Raw genomic sequence first — 21,592 nt, forward strand, 5'->3', positions numbered from 1 at the left:
CATATTTGAGAAATGCATAGAAACAACAAAAATCCTAATTTCTTGCCCATTACTCGGCTTCTCCTCTCTCCAAATACAGAGTAAAGAATTCATAAAACTTCTGACTGAGATTTACGTTTCTCCCCAACTGAATTTGTACCTGAAATAAATTTTGAGTTAAAATAATGATAATTATTTCCAACATGTGCAAACACAAAATATTATGTTGTCTACAACGATATAACAACATTTACTGATTCAACTTTTCTTGTACAAAAGTTTGTGGCAATTTAAGTTAAATAAAAAATTTAGTCTGTTGAGATTAGCTGCACTCTACTATAAAGGATTAAGCAATCACATCATTTTATTAAATTCTTTTGTTGTGCCTATAATGTTTTGGTTCCTTATGTTATAAATTGTTTCATTGCATTTGACAGGTCATCTGTTTACTGCATTCACATTTTCAGTAGCACATCAAATACATAGTGTTATATTAACCACCAACTAATACTAAACAAAGGGCATACAGAAATAAAAATGGAAGTATACAAAATTAGAAAATCTTTATTTTCAATAAACCACAGCTTAATACTTCTTAACTCACAAACATAATGATTACTAACAAAAATAATTTTATAAAGATTTTTACAACTTAGAAATGTATAAGTTTAAAAACTTTTAAGAAAAACAAAACAAACTGCATTTAAATTTAAATTTAGATTCAATAAAGCTTAATTAAACTATTTAACCTTTTGGTGGGTAAAAGAACTGAGTGACAGTAAGTTATAAATATTTTTAAATAGAGTACAATGTCCAGACAATTTTATTGTTTTAACCCCTGAACTGGTCATATACTTTTTCCTGTGCTTGTAAGCCTCTTTCAGCTCATTTACACAATTTTTCTTCTTAATGCTTTGAGGCACATTATTTATACTCAAAAATATACTTATTTATTTTCAGCGCATAATAAAAAATTTTAACATAAAAGAAGTGTCTGACACAGAGACAACAATAAATAGTTATTATGTAATTTTTGCATGAATCAAGATGGTAAAAATATGGCATTTATATATATAAGAAATTTTAAAATATATGAAAATGTAAAGTAAAAATATGCTATATATTGAAACTTTATTTTGATTGATATAAAACACAAGTTGAATGCTTTTAGTTTTACCTGTATTGAAGCTGAAATACTGTATCAACATGGAAGTCAGTAGTACCTACTCCTGATTAACTTTTAATAATGTTTTATTAAAATTGACCAGCAACATTTCTTTATATAAGTTCCTGTCTTTGATAGATAATATATTAGGAACACACATACATCATATTTATTGGGGTTAATATTTGAATTTGTATATTTACAGGATTACAGAAGGTAAAAAGAATCAACACTAAGACATTATCCTAGTCCATGGCCAGTACAAGGGTTAAATTGTTACATCAAGAATTCATTTGTTTGTAGATATAGATAACAAATTTTGCAGTTTAGAAAATAATACTGTTTTTATACAAAAACATTTGCTGATTAAATTAAACATTGTAAAAAGGCTCAACTCTTGGTGAATGTATTTAAAAGTTAAATAAATAGTTATACGTGAAAAATAATACATTAAAATTGAATAACACCCTGTAGAGCTTAAAATATTTCTCTAAGAAACATCTTAGACTAAATCTAATCTGCTCTATTCAAACCATATGAAAATACTATTTGCTCTAGTTAAAGCGTAATTGATTCATACATATAGGTCAACTAAAGTTACCTTATTTCAACAATCATTAAACACAGAAAGTTAAGTGCACATGTTTAGTTTCAAAGAATAGGTACCATATGTGTAATTTTACAGAAAATGTTAATTTTTTCCAGTTGGTTATATTTAATTAGTTAATTATATATGAACTGAAATGTGAAGACTGAATGACCAGGGTGAATTGAGTATTTTCAACAAAATCTAATAAATACTTTTTTGAAACAGGCATATATGTATAGCTTGGTGGTTGAAAATTGAAGCCTGCTTACTTTGAGTTTCCCCTCACTTCTTCATCAAGGTCTAGGCCCTTCTCTGTCAAACTAGTTTACGAGGTTTTGTGCACTTATAAAATAATCACGGTCTTATAAATATATAACAAATTTTAATAGACAAAACAGCAAGAAACGATAGATCTTAACAATAAAAGACAACATTTTCCAAACATCTTAATATTTTGCTTAAAGTAGTAATTAATTGTCTTATCAATGTTTTAATGTGGTGTGAAATGAAAAACCTATTGCAAACTATTTTTAGTTACGGTTATTTAAAATTGATAAGATTTAAAAATCCTAGGTTAGGTTAAACCAACAGATTTATAATTAAGAACATACAGATCTTCAACTTAGTACCGACTATTTAACTGTGTTATTCAAATAAATTTCCAAAAATTTGAAGTTGTATTACTCAATTTACGTTAAGTCCAATAACGGGACACATTCTAAACAAACACTTGCTAGGAAAGAACTTAATATAATTTCAATCAACTCGAGCACGCACGAAAAGCTTAAAACTGACTTAGCCTAAAACAAAGAAGGGTTGCAGCAAATCTAACGGACCCGAGGGTAGGCCCGTAGCTAGCTAAGACGCTGATCACAGATCTGAAGAGTGCCGAACAATCGTAGACTCTCAACTGTAAAGAGGTTCTCTACAGCTCAGCTCAACATTCAAGTCAAACATCGCCATTTCACAGCCATTATTTGAGTCCAATCGACTGGGTAAGCTGAAATATACATAGTTTTTTTAACTTTATAATTGCTATGCATTTTTAAAAAGATATGGTAGTTTGTTTTTGTATAGACTTAATATTTTAATTTAAAATAGAGCATTTATATTTTTGTAAAAAAAATCCTTACTTGTTCATATATTGTCCAGGCCATGGCAGCAATTAGGGTGCGGCGGAGCATGCGTGGCATGAGGCCCTTAAAGTAACCTTTTACACCATATTTCTGTAAAACATAAAATAAATTGTTGAGAGCCCAATCTAAATGTTTAATAGTCAAGACTGGACGCAATATAAAGTTGAATTTATCACACTAAGCTGAGAAAATCTTATTATTGTATGTTTAGGATTGGATATGTTCTATGTGTAAGCAAATAAGTTCTTAGTGGTGATTAAAAAGCACAAATACAAAAAAACCATATTAATCATTAACATCTACCTGGTGAAGAAACACCATGACGTGAAGGATGCTCCGGTATCGTCCAGGGTAAAGTTGCATTTTGGTCTTGATGACGTCAGCTGGTTGAGTCACCAGGGATGCCAATACGCCAGCAAGTAGTCCACATGTAAAATGAGTTGGAGCAGCAAGATCTCCCACCATTAGTTCTGTGACAGACCCCAAAACAGTTGATTACACCAATTACAAATTAAACCTAGTTCTTAACCCTTTGCACTCCGACGTCCGAAATATCGAACATCGTTGTTTTGGCCAAAACCTCGGACGTCCGACATTTCGGACGTTTGCTGTTTAGACCAAAACCTCGGATGTTTGGTAAATCCTTTATACTGGCTTTATAAATTATCCAAATGCGGTAAATTTGCGATATACGCAAGCTGGATAGTTGTTGGATGTAAAAACGTAGTAAACCTTTATACTCTATGGCGGTGATTTTGCAGGTTTTACATTGTGTTGTAGAGGTTTGTCAACTTCACCTTTTTTCGTCAGCTGATTTGAACCCAACTTCAACAGCTGATCTCTTCATTGCTTTGTTTAGTCTGAGAAGTTATTTCAGTCAATAAGGTTATTTCCAAAATGTTTTCAAGCTAAATATTGAAATTATTGGTTTGTAACTACTACTATGTGTCAAAAATGAGTGACCAATCATCTGATGAAGAACGACCTACTCGCCGGGCTTCGCCTGTTAGCAAAAATACACTGTTTAGAAATATTATTGAAAGTGGTGTGGGTTATGTTGACGATCTGAGTGATAGTTTTGTCAGTAACATATCAGATTCTGAATCATCTGATGATGCCAAAAGTGAAAGTAAGGGAGGTATTACTGGCATAAAAAAGTAAATATTCAATCATTTGACAAATAACTCACTATTTGGGGAAATTGTCGGAAATTACAAAACTGCCTACAACATTTTTGTTTATAGAGGTAAGTTTATGAAATTGTATGTACATGTTTACAATTATGTAAGGAACCTAGAAATAATAATAGTTTATATAATGTCAATGCAATTTTTTCAGTCATAACAGCTAAAATTTAACTTTTGTATAAATGTTTGAAAACTTTTTTTTTTATAAGTGAAAAAAGGTATTAAAAATAAGGTAATTACAAATATATATTTTTTTACAAGATAGAATTTTATGAGAAATAAAACAAAACCAAAATTATAACTCTATCTGCTAAAATAAAAAAGTTACAATTTTTTTACAAAATTGATGAAAAGGGCTCTGAGGTTTTTGCCAGTACTTGTTCAATAGAGCCCCGAGTTTTTGGTAGTGACCAAAAATTTTACTCTTGAGTGCAAAGGGTTAAGTTGTTTATTACATATTTTTCAAAGTTGCTCTAACATCCAAATATGTAAATTTTAAATAACAGGTTAGACCTAAGTACTTCAGACCTACCTTTAGGAAGAGCCTGTTTGATTTGGCTGTAGAAGACGAGGTAAAGACCAGAAAATGGTGCATCTCTGAATAGTGTCGGCACCAGACCACAGCTGAGACCCCTTAGACCCTCATTACGATAGATCATCTTCAGAGCATCACTGACCCCACGATAGGCATACTCTCCACTCTGTATTAAAAATATGTTATTAAAATTTTACAAAAAATTTAATATAAATGAGTCTAAATCATTTTTGTAAAACTATTTTTAAAATAAAAATAGCTATACCAATTGCATTGCATATTAAAATTTACTATAAACACAAAATACCTACTATAATTTAATACAAAGGTTTCTTAGTTTTCATGAGTTTCGAGTACTAAACTCCTACCTCAACACGAGTCTTGACAACGGTAATAGGTATGAGGCAGATACCACTAAGGGATCGAGCTGCCACTCCAATAGTCATGGCCTGAGCAGGGGTAGGTCGCCCATCGGTGAATGTTGTCTTCATCCAGTGCATGGAAGCAAAGTATAGACCAACTCCTGGCACACATCGTGTTAGGCTCTGCAAAAACAAGTTCACTTAAAATTGTGATAACGAGTTAGACTGGAATTTTAACATACAGATAAACACCTTTTTTCAGAATCATAACTTAGGTAGGATGTACTAAATTCATTCAAACATTATCTATAAACTTATTTTAAATCACTTGTTTTACTAGTGAGTAAGTAATAAGTATACTTACTGGAGTCATTCCCTTCCACAGGGCAAACATATGTTCTCTCTGGACGATTCCTGAGAGAATATCCATCATGCCAATGGTTCCAGCCAATCCAGGACTGCAACAATGTACTCAATTAGCTCAATTGTTATTTTGGCTGACAAAATCTTACTTTCTGGGATTTCTCACTATTTTTATCAATAAAATATTTGTTTGAAATGTAAATACAAATACGACATTTGACCTATAGATATTCATAAATAATCATTGCCAGCTTTCTATATTTAGAGTAACGACGTCATTACCACCTGTTGTATTTCGTTTATGTAGGAGAAGGCTAGTCATAACGATAAGCACAATGGCGATGAATATGCAGATATTGGCTCAAAATAATTTTATAGACACTGAGCAATGTTTTAAATGGTTACAAGAAATGATCTTGTTCCTTTAAATCCGAATTGTCCAGTTTGTATTGACGAGATGAAAACTACAATTAAAGGTGAAAATCACATTCAAAAGGGCTGCAGTATAATAAGAGGCTACCACCACAATAGAATCATAGTATATCCTTAAAAACAGTAAAAAGTAACTAAAAGTTAAACTGTTTTGTTTGTTACATTTGATAGATACACAACATGATTCAACACAAATATGATTCTATTGTGGTGGTGGCCTCTTATTATACTGTAGCCTTGAAAAATAAGAACAATCATGACGTATTTAAAAACTTGTTGGTACTTAAAAATCTTGAGAAGACTTTTTTGAACATTCTAAATTTGGTGTTATGAATGTAATTAAAATTTGTGTATTATTTTAGTTCAAATCAAACAAACTATGACTTTTAATTATTAATGAATGTACTTTGACGGCATCAGTACCTGCAGAAATACCATTTCAGATTGGCTAAAGTAATCGTAAGTACTAAGCTGCTCAAACATCTTAAATATAGTTTAGTTATTTTATGCAATCTGAAACAAATTAATTTATTTTACCTACATATAAAAGTAGAGCTTCACCATAATACGATTTTTTACAGTTTAATTTTTATCGGGTAGGGTAAGATAAGCGGACCCGGTTTTCTATATCGAAGAATGTAATCATCGATACCTAATATTCGCATCTTAAATCCTAGACTATCAATCAATATAAAGTATCTATAGTTCTCAATAACAATCATATGTTTTAAATTAAAATATGAATCTAATATTTACAGTGATCAAACAAATTATTATAACCAAAATTAGGAAAACTGAAGACGGCCATATTTGCTCCTCTCACAGTTACAGTTGTTTCTTTCCCACAAATTTCACATAATGGGTTTATCCGCACGAGTCCAACATGTTGAAGTCATGAAAAACGTGTCTTATCATCTTTAAAAGCAATGTCGTGTAGTTTTCTAAAATTGACTGTAATTTTTAATAATCAAATGTTACTTATATAAAATTGAAATATTACATTAAGAGTATTATTTGAGAGTGTTTACAGCTATTGATACAGATTATTTAATTAATCATTAAAATAATTAATCAGTATCGATTGATTATATCGATGGTTATGATTAAGTAATATCGTTTGCCAATTTCGATATAAAAAAACCGGGTCCGCTTATCGTACCCTACCCTTTTTATCAAATCAAATTTTATATGTGAACTTGTGCCCAGGAAAGTGATCAACTGATTTTTTTCACCAATTAGGCTATTTACTCTTTTGAATGCCCTGAATACAGGCTATGTCAAATCCTTATTAGGCTTACATGAAGTTAAGTGCACATGTATTCTGGATAAAATGATGTATGTACATTATGACTTGTTTAGTAGTCTAAAGGGCTTCAGTTTTTTTAAATAGATCTGCACAAATGGTTGATAATTCATTGTTAATTCAATTGTATTCTTACCGAGATGACATTGTCGCTACTTGGCTTGAAGACTGTAAACGTGTTTTCACCAGGTCTAAAGGTTGAAAAAGTACAGTGGAGCATGTTCCGGATATGGAGCCAGCCAGAAAAGCCTTAAGGACCGGGGACTGCAAAGAATTAAATCAAATTTAGAATACTTGCCTTATAATAAAATAGCTTACTATACCTAAGAAACAATAATAAAATTGTCAGCTTCTCTTACAATCAAATATTCAGTTTGTATTATGATTCCAATATTAGAGACTGAACTGTTTTGTAAAACCCAATTTGATAACTTACATTTCCAACATATTCCTTTATATCAGTGACAACATCTTCGGCCATTACTTTCAAAGTAGGCTTACTTTTTGCTTCCACGTTTGCCATTACTGATAAGGCAAAATGTTTTAATAAAGTTATAGTCTAACTTACTCGATTAATTATAATAAAACTATTTCAACTTAACAGAATTAAAATTCAGTTCTTTGTAATAACAGAAACATTTGTGTCAGAGTAATCAGAGTAGTAAATTGGGTTAATTCTGTTAAAATAAATTATATTCTTGCTCATGGCAACATTAAAACACATTACTAATGATGAATGTACCAAGGGCATTACAATCATATTATCTGTTGCCTCAAAAAATTAAATTGTCTGATTTATACAAACTAATTCCCCAAGTGTAGGATATCACTGAAGTTAATTCAGTCACTACGATGGTCTATAAAGTTAGCACAGCACTTCTTGAAGAATAAAGTTGCAAAATTAACTTAAAACTCAAATGCCTAGTTTCAACCAAGTACAGTACTATAAACTTGTTCCAGTGGTACTGAGTTCAATAATAACTTTCTTCACATTTATCTCTCAACAGTCTCGACCTTAATTTATCACAGGTCACGGTTCAACACGGGCAAATGATAACTTATTTGTGCTTTCATTCTACGTTTTTCCATTACTGATAAAATTGCCCCCTATGAAGAAATGTGACGTATGTATTTGGTAAGAACTTAATTGGACAATCACGCGATCGATGTTTGTGCCAATTAGCAGCTCATCTTGTATATCTTCAAACCGATAACACAAACTCCAATAGGCTAACTCATAAAATGAAAATAACATTCACTTCTTCTATGCTGTTTATCGGCATCTGAAGTAATACACAAAACACTCAAGTACGAAGTAACTAAACGGAAAGAACGAGATAACAAACATTAACCAACATTCAACGAGCAATGACCAAACTTCTCAAACTCTGGTCTTGTATACACTTTGTTTACGTTGCAGCTCTGAAGGTTATGTTGAGGGTGAAGTGAATAGGATTTTGTAATACTGTTTGCGTATGTGTGCCAGTGTTGTTTTGTTTGGCTCAGCTGTGAAATAACAAACAGCTGTTTTCGAACAGGATTCTTGTTTTGTTTTGCTTAACTACGGGATTAAAAAATCTTGTATGGAGGTGTTACTATCCTTATTAAATGTGTACTTTTAATTATTTTATAATGGCATAACAAAATTGTACTGTACGAGTATATTATTTTATATATTTTTTCAGACATAAATGTCTCTGTGTATTATTGAATAAGAAAGAAAAATAACCTACCAATACAAAAACTCATAGACCAGGCTTATTTAATTTACTGTTATGATTATATTTGGTAATAAAACTTTTAGAAAACATACAATTATTTTAAAGCATGTAAATATAACTCTATGAGTTACAATCATATTTAGTTAACTTTATTATTATTCTAAAATGAAAGAATGTTATTACATCACTGTTAGAAAGTAGTGGTCATGAGATGTTATTGATCAGCCAGGTCTAGAATTATCTCTTGCACCACTTATGACATCACAAGCAGCATACAGTGTAAACAACTCAAGAATTTATCACTACAAGTCAATACATATATGTTTTAATTACATGAAGCGATATTGATATCAAACATGGTTTCACGGTTAGAGTAATACCTCAATTTATAAGGTTTTGGCCAGATAAATAGAACAGTACTGTATAAAATAAATCAATATTCTAGCAATATCTAATAAACTACAGCTGATTTATCTATCAGGGCTTTTGGACTACTCAACTCTATGCTATGTGCAGTGTCCACTCCTCAATTAGTTATCACAAATATCTTTTGAAGGCTTTGATGTAATTATACAGTCAATCCTTATTATAAAATTGTCTATTAAGTGTGATTTCTAAATTAACAACACTTACAGAAATCGGGACTTACAGAACGGCTTGGTAAATATGCCCTGCATAATATTGAAATGATCAAGGATGCAAATTATAAAATATTTATAGTAACCTAAAAGAGTATAATAAAGAAAAAAAACTTAATACCAAAACTCAACATTTACTAAGAGTTTAATCATTTAGTACGTTATATCAAAATGACAGTACAAGCTCTACGAAACATTCAAGACAGGTTTTTAGAAAGATGTCTAAATTTCTTAAAGAGGTAATGGTGAAGATAATTGGTTTTATCAGTACAGCAGGTGCTTACTTTGTAGCTGACAAATCTTAGGATGAAAATCTCACTCAAGTCAATTGTGAATATATGATGAGTAAATGATCAGCCTTGTGTAGTTTTGTTACTTTCTAAGGTCAACTGATCCTTAGGCTGCATTCACATTGGAAGCACATGCTTAGACCAGCGTGCCTGAAAATACAAAATTCGTAGATGTGCATATAAACTAGTGGCGACATGACTATGCCTTTTACATTTATCATCACTGGCAAGCACATGTTTGGACAAGCGTGTAGAGGAAACATCCTCTGAAATATCCTCTTTCAAGAAAACAAATTTCTACAGCTAAGCTACCTCATTCCTGCAGAGGGCAGTGAGACAGGGACTTGATTACTAGCGTGCTTCGTTTATTTTTTGTTCATAATTTTCATCATGGAAACTGAAAGATGTAGGGAGCTGAAGAGAGTGTGACTCAATTGGTTTAAACACTTTAAAAATGTGTTTACATGTATAGCTGTGAATTTTATTGAATACATTTTATATATTTTTTAACATTTTATCTTTAGTTTGTAACTTAGAAGTTTTTCTTTTCCAGGGCTGAGTGACTGAAAATTGGTTTCCTTAATATTGTTTGTTTTGTTTTTATATTTAATGTGATGCATTATTTATTAGGTGTGTCTTAGGAAAGCATCCCTCTTCTTTCCATTTATAGAATTGGGGGGGGGGGGGGTAATTTTGAAACTCAGCAAATACAACAGTAATAAAATTAGTACAAAACTCCTTATTTAAAATCTGCAATACCATCAAAAGGCAAGATCAAAAAAGGAAGGGGTTTTGAGGCAGCTGTTTTTAATGTTTTAAATAATTTTCATCAAAATCCTATGAATAATTTTACAATCCATCATATCTGGTGCAATTTAATAGTTATGCAATCTTCATCAGCCATTTTTGAAGTGTTTACTATCAATCACACAGCACATGACATCACAACCCACTTGTGACGTGCCAAATAATCCTCTGTTCATTGACGCAAATCCATATTGTTTTGCAAGATTTTAATGTTGTTATGCACTATGTTATGTTAGTCTGATAATGCTTTCCTTGAAAGCGAAAGGCTTCACAAAAAATAAAATCTGATTATTTTACTAATAATTAATGAATATTTACTAATAAAAGCCTGTAGCCACAGCTATACCAAAGGATTTGATTTTCGTCATGGATCACGGGAATTCCTGAAGAAGCCAAATCTGAGTTGCTATTAATTATTAGCATATAGAAAAGTTGGAAAATTGTGCACCTATGAAACTTGTAAGTAAATGCATGATGAATGGGCAGTCATGTTTACACAAGTTTTGTCTTAAAGTTAATGAGTGAAAATTAATATTTAAAATAACATGATAAAGTTACCCATGACCAGTTATCAAGAAAACACATTAAACATGAATATATTTAATTTATTTTCAATTAATATATTCTTTGCATGCACTTTTCTTTTGGTAGTCAAATTAGTGTGTTATTTGATTGAATTTGTAATAAACCTGGTTTTATATTCTAAGAAAGTTGGTGCAATTTTCTAAATTAAGTTAGAGGTTTTTTAAGAACAGTATTTTATTGAAACTTTTCCAAAGAAAACAAAAAAAAGAGCAATTAAACAAATACAATTAAGTTTTTCTATGTAATATTAAAAGTGTTAAAATTGTGAATTGTTTTGTAAATTGTTTGACTAGCAACAGTTAATAATATAGAAACATGAATGTTCTTTTTTTCTTTGATAGATTACAACTATTTATATTTTTTTATAAATGTAAATTAATTAGGGATTCACTTGAATCAATGTTTGTTTCTGATCAAAACATGAGTTTTTCATTATAACCTTATGACCAAAATTTGTTTGTCACAATAACATATAAATGTATGTACATCTATTATATAAAAATGAAACTGTTCGTGTGTAACAGCATCACTCACAAACGGCTGGACGGATTCGCCTAATTTTTTTTTTTAATTTGTTCGTCTTGATCTGTAGAAGGTTATAGGATACTTTTTATCCCTTTCCCGATTCAGAATTCCGCCCCACTGGTTACAGAAATACCCGTAAGAAATGCATTGCAGCAAACATATGTTATTAAGTGAAAGAGTCTTTTCAAATTTTTAATCAGCTGTTCTTTGTAAACATATATAATGCGACAAAAAATATATTTATATATAATTTAATTACTACACTTATAGTTTTAAAGCATAGAGTAAGCTTAAGAGAAACGACAAATTTTGTTTAAACTGTTTCTGCAATCACTGTTAAACATAGACTTTACTATCCAGATAATACAATTCAAATTTGACGTAAAAATTCACCTTTAACTGCAATATTTATTTAATATAAACCATGCTCATGCTTGATCAGAAGAGCAATGCAGATATCATAATTACTATCTTACGTTGGCTACAAATATAAAGAATGTTATAAAATCAACCTTAGTTGTTTTTTTTTTTGACAGAAGTATCAGGAATGTGGTACATACCTTCATAATGCGCCCAAGAAGCTCACGAAGGAACGACTATCAATTATCTCAGCAATGTTTAGAATGTGATAGAAAATGAATAAGTGAATATAGTGTACTGTTTTCAACGGGAAATTGCGTGCGAAGCCGCGGGAAACTTATTGAAATGCGCAGCGAAGCGCGCCGGGTCCGCTAGTCTATTATATAAAAATGAAACTGTTCGTGTGTAACAGCATCACTCACAAACGGCTGGACGGATTCGCCTATTTTTTTTTTAATTTGTTCGTCTTGATCTGTAGAAGGTTATAGGATACTTTTTATCCCTTTCCCGATTCAGGATTCCGCCCCACTGGTTACAGAAATACCCGTAAGAAATGCATTGCAGCAAACATATGTTATTAAGTGAAAGAGTCTTTTCAAATTTTTAATCAGCTGTTTCTTTGTAAACATATATAATGCGACAAAAAAATATATTTATATATAATTTAATTACTACACTTATAGTTTTAAAGCATAGAGTAAGCTTAAGAGAAACGACAAATTTTGTTTAAACTGTTTCTGCAATCACTGTTAAACATAGACTTTACTATCCAGATAATACAATTCAAATTTGACGTAAAAATTCACCTTTAACTGCAATATTTATTTAATATAAAACCATGCTCATGCTTGATCAGAAGAGCAATGCAGATATCATAATTACTATCTTACGTTGGCTACAAATATAAAGAATGTTATAAAATCAACCTTAGTTGTTTTTTTTTTGACAGAAGTATCAGGAATGTGGTACATACCTTCATAATGCGCCCAAGAAGCTCACGAAGGAACGACTATCAATTATCTCAGCAATGTTTAGAATGTGATAGAAAATGAATAAGTGAATATAGTGTACTGTTTTCAACGGGAAATTGCGTGCGAAGCCGCGGGAAACTTATTGAAATGCGCAGCGAAGCGCGCCGGGTCCGCTAGTCTATTATATAAAAATGAAACTGTTCGTGTGTAACAGCATCACTCACAAACGGCTGGACGGATTCGCCTATTTTTTTTTTAATTTGTTCGTCTTGATCTGTAGAAGGTTATAGGATACTTTTTATCCCTTTCCCCGATTCAGGATTCCGCCCCACTGGTTACAGAAATACCCGTAAGAAATGCATTGCAGCAAACATATGTTATTAAGTGAAAGAGTCTTTTCAAATTTTTAATCAGCTGTTCTTTGTAAACATATATAATGCGACAAAAAATATATTTATATATAATTTAATTACTACACTTATAGTTTTAAAGCATAGAGTAAGCTTAAGAGAAACGACAAATTTTGTTTAAACTGTTTCTGCAATCACTGTTAAACATAGACTTTACTATCCAGATAATACAATTCAAATTTGACGTAAACATTCACCTTTAACTGCAATATTTATTTAATATAAACCATGCTCATGCTTGATCAGAAGAGCAATGCAGATATCATAATTACTATCTTACGTTGGCTACAAATATAAAGAATGTTATAAAATCAACCTTAGTTGTTTTTTTTTTGACAGAAGTATCAGGAATGTGGTACATACCTTCATAATGCGCCCAAGAAGCTCACGAAGGAACGACTATCAATTATCTCAGCAATGTTTAGAATGTGATAGAAAATGAATAAGTGAATATAGTGTACTGTTTTCAACGGGAAATTGCGTGCGAAGCCGCGGGAAACTTATTGAAATGCGCAGCGAAGCGCGCCGGGTCCGCTAGTCAGGATATAAATATAAACAAAAATAATAGAAATATATACAATAAAATAATAGTAATCATGTTTATTTCATTATTAACAATGTTACTAATTATTTTCTTCCAGAAATTGTTTGCTTTTAAATTTGTAATTTCTATTTTCAGTGGTGGCCTTTATCCATTCCAACGCACACACACACACACACACACACACACACACACACACACACACACACACGTCCATATATTTTCTTACCTTATACTTTTATCTTTTAATGAAGATCTTTTCGATTTTATTTTAGACATTTAATTTATTCCATATCTTCCATGCTGAATGTATTGTGTTTTTAAATTATACTTTACTTACATTTAATAACAATCAATCTCCAACAAGAATAAAACATGAACAATCTATTACAGATATAGTAAGTTTAAATATGGATTTGGAATCAGCAGAGATAATTCAAAAATTATAAATTTAAGAAATGGCCACAACAATTTAGATCTATTAGGATTATGAACTATGCTTCAACTGTTCACTTTCAGGTTGATCAAGGAAAACATTATTTCTTGATACATTGATCAGACGCAATTACTCAAAACTGACCTATGAAACTGTTCAAACTGAAGTCATAAAGGCAAAATGGCTTTTTAAAGAGCTCTGTATGAAATTAAAAGATTACTGTATTTAAATTAACATCAGCAAGAATAATATATATTCCAAGAATATGTGACAATCAAAACTAAAATTTAAATATGGATGTAAGGAATTAAACTAAAAATTAATTTACTTACTAAATTGTTATCTAAATCAGAATGTAGATTGGAGAATAGTGGGATGAAAAAACCCATGATATAAAAAGCACAACACCAAGATTGTAACTGGGTGCAAATTCAAATCGTTATTATGAACTGTTTTCTATAATCGTATGATTTATAACTTATACTTGAGCAAAGAGGATAAGATAAGTGACGTAGAGATAATATTGGCAGTGGAAAACATGGCGAGAGGAAGAGTTCATATCTCAGGGGTTTACCACTTCTGGATTATTGTATTCAAGTAGTCTATATACGTATTAAAAAATGATTGCATTTCCATATATATATGTAAATTTTGAAATCTAAACTAATTTAATATGAATAATATAAAAAAGTAAAATACAATTAATGCTATTTTGAGTTACATAATGTTTTTGTCACTGCAATATAAGTTTACTTGTTTAAATGTAGAACATTTTTTTAAATTTGCCACATATTCCACTGATGACAAGAAGAGTGTTTGTGATTATGAGTTGATATTTTTAATATATCTCATTAGTAATACTATATTAATGGCCTTCCCTTCATTAAATAGTTGTAGGACAAAAGGTTCAAGAGAATGTTGATTTAAAGTCAAAGGCAAAACTAGAAACTGATAAGCCTAGACAACATTGACGATATTTGTTGGTTTACTAAGAATAAACAAGGTTATAATTAAACTTTAATGATAAATACTTTTGCCTTCCATGCCTTTTTCTAATACTTAAATAACATGATAATACACAAGTAGGGAATATTTGTTTAGTTAAGTTTTTTCAAATACACAATAATACTAAAACAATCATTGGGAGATTGTCTAAGAAGGTCCACTAAAGAAAGTATCCTCTCAAATGACCATGTTTCTACTATAGATTTCTATTCTCTGTTTGTACATTTATAAAATAAATTTATAATTAATTTAAAATGAGGCTAACAAACTTTAAACATATTCAATTTCTTTTGGATAAACTACATGAAGTACGCTTAAAATCTAAAGGGAAAAATGTTATATAAAAACTAATGTCCTACTACATTTCCTTAGTTTGAAGATCTGTCTGAGGTTTTTCTTCTCCTCCCCACCTGAGTAGACAATTTATAGTAGCAAACTGAATGGATTCCAAAATTGCAACCAGTATTAGTTCTATTTTTCTGATGCAAACTGCACATATTCCTCCTTACGACCTGAGAAATGGTACTGACCTTCCTTGATGTCATTCAACTTTATAATAACAAAATCACTTCTCAATGTTAGCATTGTCATAGTCAATGTAGACACAATCCAAAAAGTGTGTCTTAAATTAAGACCTTAACAGTTAATAGAAACATAAATAAGTTGTAATATATACAACCTAAATCAAACCTAGGGTTAAAAAATGGATGAAAGGCCAGTAGCTATAATATTAAAGTGACACACTTTTAGTATAATTTAACAATTCACAGATTTAATTGTGTATTCAAAACACACTATTTGTACCTTCTCTGGAGCACAAAGATAAAAACATTACATATCACATCTAAAAATATGAATGTTACTATACAAGAATTAAATGGTTTTAATTTTATTTATTGCTAGAAAGTTGATATAACCCACATTGGATCGTGGGGAGCATGTTTATATAATGTGGCTTCAAGCTTGCGATATCAGATTCAAGGTCTTACAGAGCCTCTTAAAGAGGCCCTTCAGATAGTATGCATTTTTTTACCTACTGTAACATGTACATTAGACATATAAATAAATTTCAATAGCAGATACAAAGATTCCCAGAAATTTAAAGTTTCACTTAATAGGTTGTCATTAACGTACTCATGCTATACAGTGATACAATTTAAAATTTAACAGTTTTCATTATTAATAGTGGAAATTGTTACTTTAAATAAATATTTTTTAAAAATCTAAAATATTTTAAATCTATGTAACAATACATACATGTGTATATATTGATAATATTAAAGATTTAACATGCTCACTTCAAAGTTTATCTTCCCACTTTAAAAAAATTATGGTTAACGTTTTCTTGTTCAGGATATGTATAGATCCATATAAAATCTCTCAAAAGAGTATTCTAAGGATAAATTAAGAAGGCTGCTTCCGGATTAAATTCCATTATCAGTCCAAGAAATAAACTTTTTCTTAATGTTATTGAATCAGCCACATGTCATATGTAAAATAGCAATAACAGTAAATGCCCAAAAGAATGAGGAGTTTCATTACTCAAGCTAACTGAGAATAGTTTATACTGGGATGACATACGCCATTAGTGTGTGTTGCATCAGCACCCTACACTGAAGGTGAGGAATGAAAACAAATCCCTCAAGCTAGTACCTATCATGTAGCAGATGAAAACTCAAGAGGTCTGATCATGGACAATGAACCCACCTAACCCTCAAACTAATCCAACTTTTTATACTCCTGTAAAAATGCTTCTATAAATACAGAATCTACTTTAGGAAAAGAAGAGGACTCAAATTAGTTCTAACTCTTTATTCATTACAACAGTCAAACTAATAAAAAAATATTACAAAGTTGCATATCTTGGTTAATTTGTTATTTTCTTTTTTATCTGTGGTAATCCTTCCAGGGTGGTTTGTGTTTTGTTGGTATTTTAGGGGATATAAGTGTCATTAAGCGTTAAAGAATGTTAAGTTACTTATTTTGATTTGTATATATGAAAACTACATTTTGACTCTTGTACTGCCAAACGTAAGAAGCTACAGGGAGAGACTTTTAATAGTCTCCCCCTTGGCAGTGAAAGGTTTAATCTTCAGAATACACAGTAATGAGGTTTTAACTGATTCAGAAACTCTAATGTTCTTCCATGTATCAAATATTTTGAGGAATAATTAGTATATGTGTAAATACTAATCATAAACTATGAACATCAAGTTAAGACCAACAGTCAATCTTAGAGTGACCCTGAAAGTCAACTAGTAGGAGACTGATAAGGCTGACCCCCTGCAGAGACTGAGCCTAGTGACCTCTTCACCTCACATTAGCCAACACGTGACTGCATCCAAGCTGCATCTAACCGCTATGAAAGAGAAACTCCAACAAATTCGTAGAAACATGCTATAATCCAGCTACTTGAAGATTTTGGAAGATGAGACGTAATTAGGTTATTGTGAGCTTTTTTGAAAAGATGTCATCCTCGATCAAGGTGCCTATGAGATGATGGGAAGAAGTTTAGGTTAATCTCATCAGTTGGTTAGGTAATCGGTTTTCCAATGCTGAGTTCTCACTACAGTCACAGAACTGAGATGATAGGCAAAATAGTACTTTTTACCTATTAGTTTGTCTGATCGGTTTGGTTTCATGTTTAATATTTATTAAATACTGTGCCTTGTAAATGTTATGTTACACATTTTTATTATTATTTTCATAATTTGCTGTTTTAAATATTGAATGATTTTCTCAAAACACAGACTACATAACAAAATTTCAGAACTGTTTCACAATTAAAGTGCCATTTTCATCCTAGGGATCAGATTGACTGATGAATATTTTATGGTAAACGTTGATGTTCGATTTATTTTAGTAAATGTCCACAAGGATAACATAATATACAACTAAGTAACTTTGTTTAAAAATTAATCATAAATAATGGGTTATATCATAACTAAACTAGGTTAAGTCTATGCCAAACTTCAGGTCAGTATGGAAGGCTCCGTGTTCGCGCCACAACAGACAACATCCTGATCCAGAGAGAGACTTCCAACAGACTAATGTTTACCACCTTGAATTTCAATATAGAGGGAGTTCTGGTGGAGTTTCACAAAATAAACTTCAACCTACCAAAGTGAATAAACTCTTTCGACAGTTATCATGTATACAGACAGACAGCATGTGTATTTCGCCATCAACTGGTGGGAGAGGCTTCGCTAAACACTCAGCCTAAAATGCACGTGGTGTATATGAATATATATTTCCTTACTCAAACTGTCCATTAAATATTTTCTTGGGGACAAACTAAAGTAGAAGAATCATTCTAACAAAACCATTAGGAAATTAACTTTACGCAACAAATGTGAATATATATTTGTATAAATATACCGTAATCAAAATTGTGCAACTTGCAATATTACTTTTACAGGAGAGAATTTGCACTAACGTCATGAGAAAACAGAATGTCAGATGGAACAATTGCAAACATTGATAATCTTGTTTATTAGTGACTTGTATCACTTCACTGAAGCGTGACTACACCTCCTTAACACGTGTTCTTGTTTTTGTCAACCTGCTTCTTAACATGTTAAATTGAGGTTATCTTTGTTATGATAGTATCAGAAATATAAGTCAAAGACACATTGATGTCACAAACACACAAAAAATTGTCCATTCAAGACTAAAAGTTGTCTTAATCAACAGTGTTGTTGATATTCCAGACAGAGCCTGTATTATTAAGTTATAAGTCAATTTCAATAGGTTTTTATTAAAACAGATCTGTGTCCCATGAGTATCTCTTTACTTATAGCTGAAATATGGTAAACATTCTAAAAATGTGCTGTATATAAAATATTCATATAACACTTTGGAATAAACCTTTATGGTTTTCATATAAACTGATGAAATTACAAGAAACATAAATAAAATAATTTTTGTATGTTTATCTTGTTCTTATTTCTGCGTATAGATATATTAGAAATGTTTTGCAACCTACTTTTATCTAAATAAAATGATATAATGTTTCTAATATGTATTTCAGGTGTCATTTGTATCTAAAAAAAAACTTTAAACTGTAGAAAAATAAGGTGTATACAATAAACATTTTAATCATAGATGTTATATTCTCAAGCATAATATGGAACACCTGTACTATATTATGATAACTATTTCTCAACAATCATGAATTAAAATGTTTACAATAACTCACTGAATGTTCAATGACTACAAAGGTAAAAAGACACTTTTCAATCATATATATTTACCATAAAAGGTGTGAATTCCATCGTAATCTATGAAAACCGTTCTTTCTTCTGTTGGATCCAACCTTTGCAAGAGAAATTGCAAATTTTGCCGCTTAACCATCGATAAACTGCTGAGCACGAAGGCACAAATGCAAAACAGTCGCGGAGCTCGCACCTGATATTGTCAACAGCTGTTAATTACATTAGCCAAAGTCGGGTGAGGTTTCTCTTACGTTAATTGAGTCTAGAACGTTCTGTAACCGACGCCAAATGATGTTGTTTGTATAAGCATGTGATAATTGGACATGCATTTCAATAAGTGCTGTGAAAAACAATGGCGTGCTCTAGAAATTGTTAAAGGAGTCTGAAACTCAAATAAGCTCAAAACCCACACTTTTTTACATGAAACATCAATAAAACATTGATATAACATTACGTGTTTTAAAATATATTTTATCAACAACAAACTTTGCTTATTTGTTTTTATATTAATTTATGAATACAGTTTGAGTACTCTAGAAGTAAAATGCATTATATTTCCAAAAACACTTGATGAAACATAAAAGTTGATCCTAACTGTAATTTGTAGAAGGCTTTATAATATTTTATGTTATAAAGTGTTGGCAGTTTCACAATACTAACTTATCTAAATCATTGTTTTGTAAGGCTTGCCAACATGGATGGCAAGAGTAGTTGGGAGGAAAACTTTAGAGGTGCCTGCATTCAGTATCAGGAATACTAGAAGTAACATCTCTACATTGATGAGGCAACATTCATTAACCTTAATTGGTGTTTGCGTATGAAAGGTGACAATCATGAAAATCACACAAGATGTGCTGGTGACTTCTGTCAGTGCGACTTCACAGAAAAACTACCCCGTTTATTAGTAGGAAATGCCATCTACATTTTGAAGAATTTCTTGAATTGTGTCTCAATAATTAATAATTTTAACTTTTATGAATTTTATTGATATTTACTTTCATATAGTTTGGTACATATTTATAAATGTAATTAATAAACATAGATTTTTATTGAATGAATATTAAAGCCAATTTGTGTATGGATAATATTGAATAAACTTTCTAACTCAGATTTACATTGGATATAAACAGACATTATTAAAGATAATTCGACTTTACACATTAATAAAATAACACATTATTTCACTTATAACCTTTTGTAACATTGAAATTATATGGTTATGAAGTTATGCAATTAATACTATATAATTTTAATATAATGATATAATATATAATTTTAATATTAAAATTGTAAAATCATATTAGGCTTACTGATTAAATCACTCCATACATTTAATATTAATTAATTACAGGATTATGTAATAAGAATTTCAAACTAATTCATTAAAAAGTGCACTATTAAAGAACATTCTGCTTGATGGTACAGTAAATGGACTGAAGACAAAAGTTTCTCTAAGTTATTATTACTTTATATTGTTGTATGGCATTTGACACAATAAAAGTTTTGTTGGTTAGTCAAAAGAGAGTTAAAGTCTTACCAGATCTGTAAGAGACATCCTGGTGGAGGAAATCAAAGTAAGTCGAGGCTTGAAATGAACTAAATGACCGAAGTAATTTGAAGCGAATGTTAAATACTGTGATGAGGAGAGGGATAGGGCATTGTGACCTGGAGGCCCCCTACGAAGGGTTATCAAGCCCCCAGCAGCGCCGATAACCTAAAAAAATTCTGTGAAATTCTCATTATAGTTCATCGACTTACACAATCTTGTAACAAACTACAATTATTATTAGCAGCCGCTTGCTTATTTCGTGATTCATGTACTTGAACCGTATTTGTATTGTGATAAACAAGCATGATTGAAAACATTTTCCCTATTCAAAGGTCTAAATAGATAAAATTTAACCCTCATCACTTAGCAGAAACTCTTTTTTTACAAATTAATGCTGTTAAAAAATAGTAATATAGACTAGACTTTACTTACCAAGCATTTAATAAAAAAAAAATGTATTACTGTTAAATATTATTCTTAGTTTATATT

The 21,592-nt window shown here is 30.8% G+C and overlaps 1 protein-coding gene across 4 annotated transcripts; it reads right to left on the reverse strand.

Moving 5' to 3' along the window:
- Positions 1–525: 525 nt before the first annotated feature.
- On the reverse strand, positions 526–21,206 carry LOC124354450 (mitochondrial glycine transporter-like). Of its 4 annotated transcripts, none has more exons than XM_046804904.1 (8): positions 21,092–21,206; positions 7,188–7,315; positions 5,318–5,411; positions 4,960–5,136; positions 4,589–4,757; positions 3,173–3,339; positions 2,867–2,959; positions 526–2,733 (listed from the first exon to the last, which is right to left on the reverse strand). In XM_046804904.1, the coding sequence occupies exons 1-8, from the start codon at positions 21,107–21,109 to the stop codon at positions 2,707–2,709; spliced, it is 873 nt and encodes a 290-aa protein (XP_046660860.1). In that variant the 5' UTR covers positions 21,110–21,206; the 3' UTR covers positions 526–2,706. The 4 variants fall into 4 exon arrangements, with proteins under 4 accessions (XP_046660860.1, XP_046660859.1, XP_046660858.1 ...); XM_046804903.1 differs by lacking the exon at positions 21,092–21,206 and adding an exon at positions 19,594–19,710; XM_046804902.1 differs by lacking the exon at positions 21,092–21,206 and adding an exon at positions 14,668–14,814.
- Positions 21,207–21,592: the final 386 nt, after the last annotated feature.

Source organism: Homalodisca vitripennis, chromosome 2 (assembly GCF_021130785.1).
Source record: "Homalodisca vitripennis isolate AUS2020 chromosome 2, UT_GWSS_2.1, whole genome shotgun sequence".
Lineage (NCBI taxonomy): Eukaryota > Metazoa > Arthropoda > Insecta > Hemiptera > Cicadellidae > Homalodisca > Homalodisca vitripennis.

Bases quoted from the DNA above. Each gene is read 5' to 3' on its own strand.
- LOC124354450 (XM_046804901.1), bottom strand. From the start codon at position 7,574: ATGGCAAACGTGGAAGCAAAAAGTAAGCCTACTTTGAAAGTAATGGCC. The intron at 4,758-4,959 runs GTAGGAGTTTAG...TTTTTAATACAG, and splicing joins TTGTCAAGACTCGTGTTGAG to AGTGGAGAGTATGCCTATCG. The intron at 2,734-2,866 runs GTAAGGATTTTT...TGTATATTTCAG, and splicing joins CCTGGACAATATATGAACAA to CTTACCCAGTCGATTGGACT.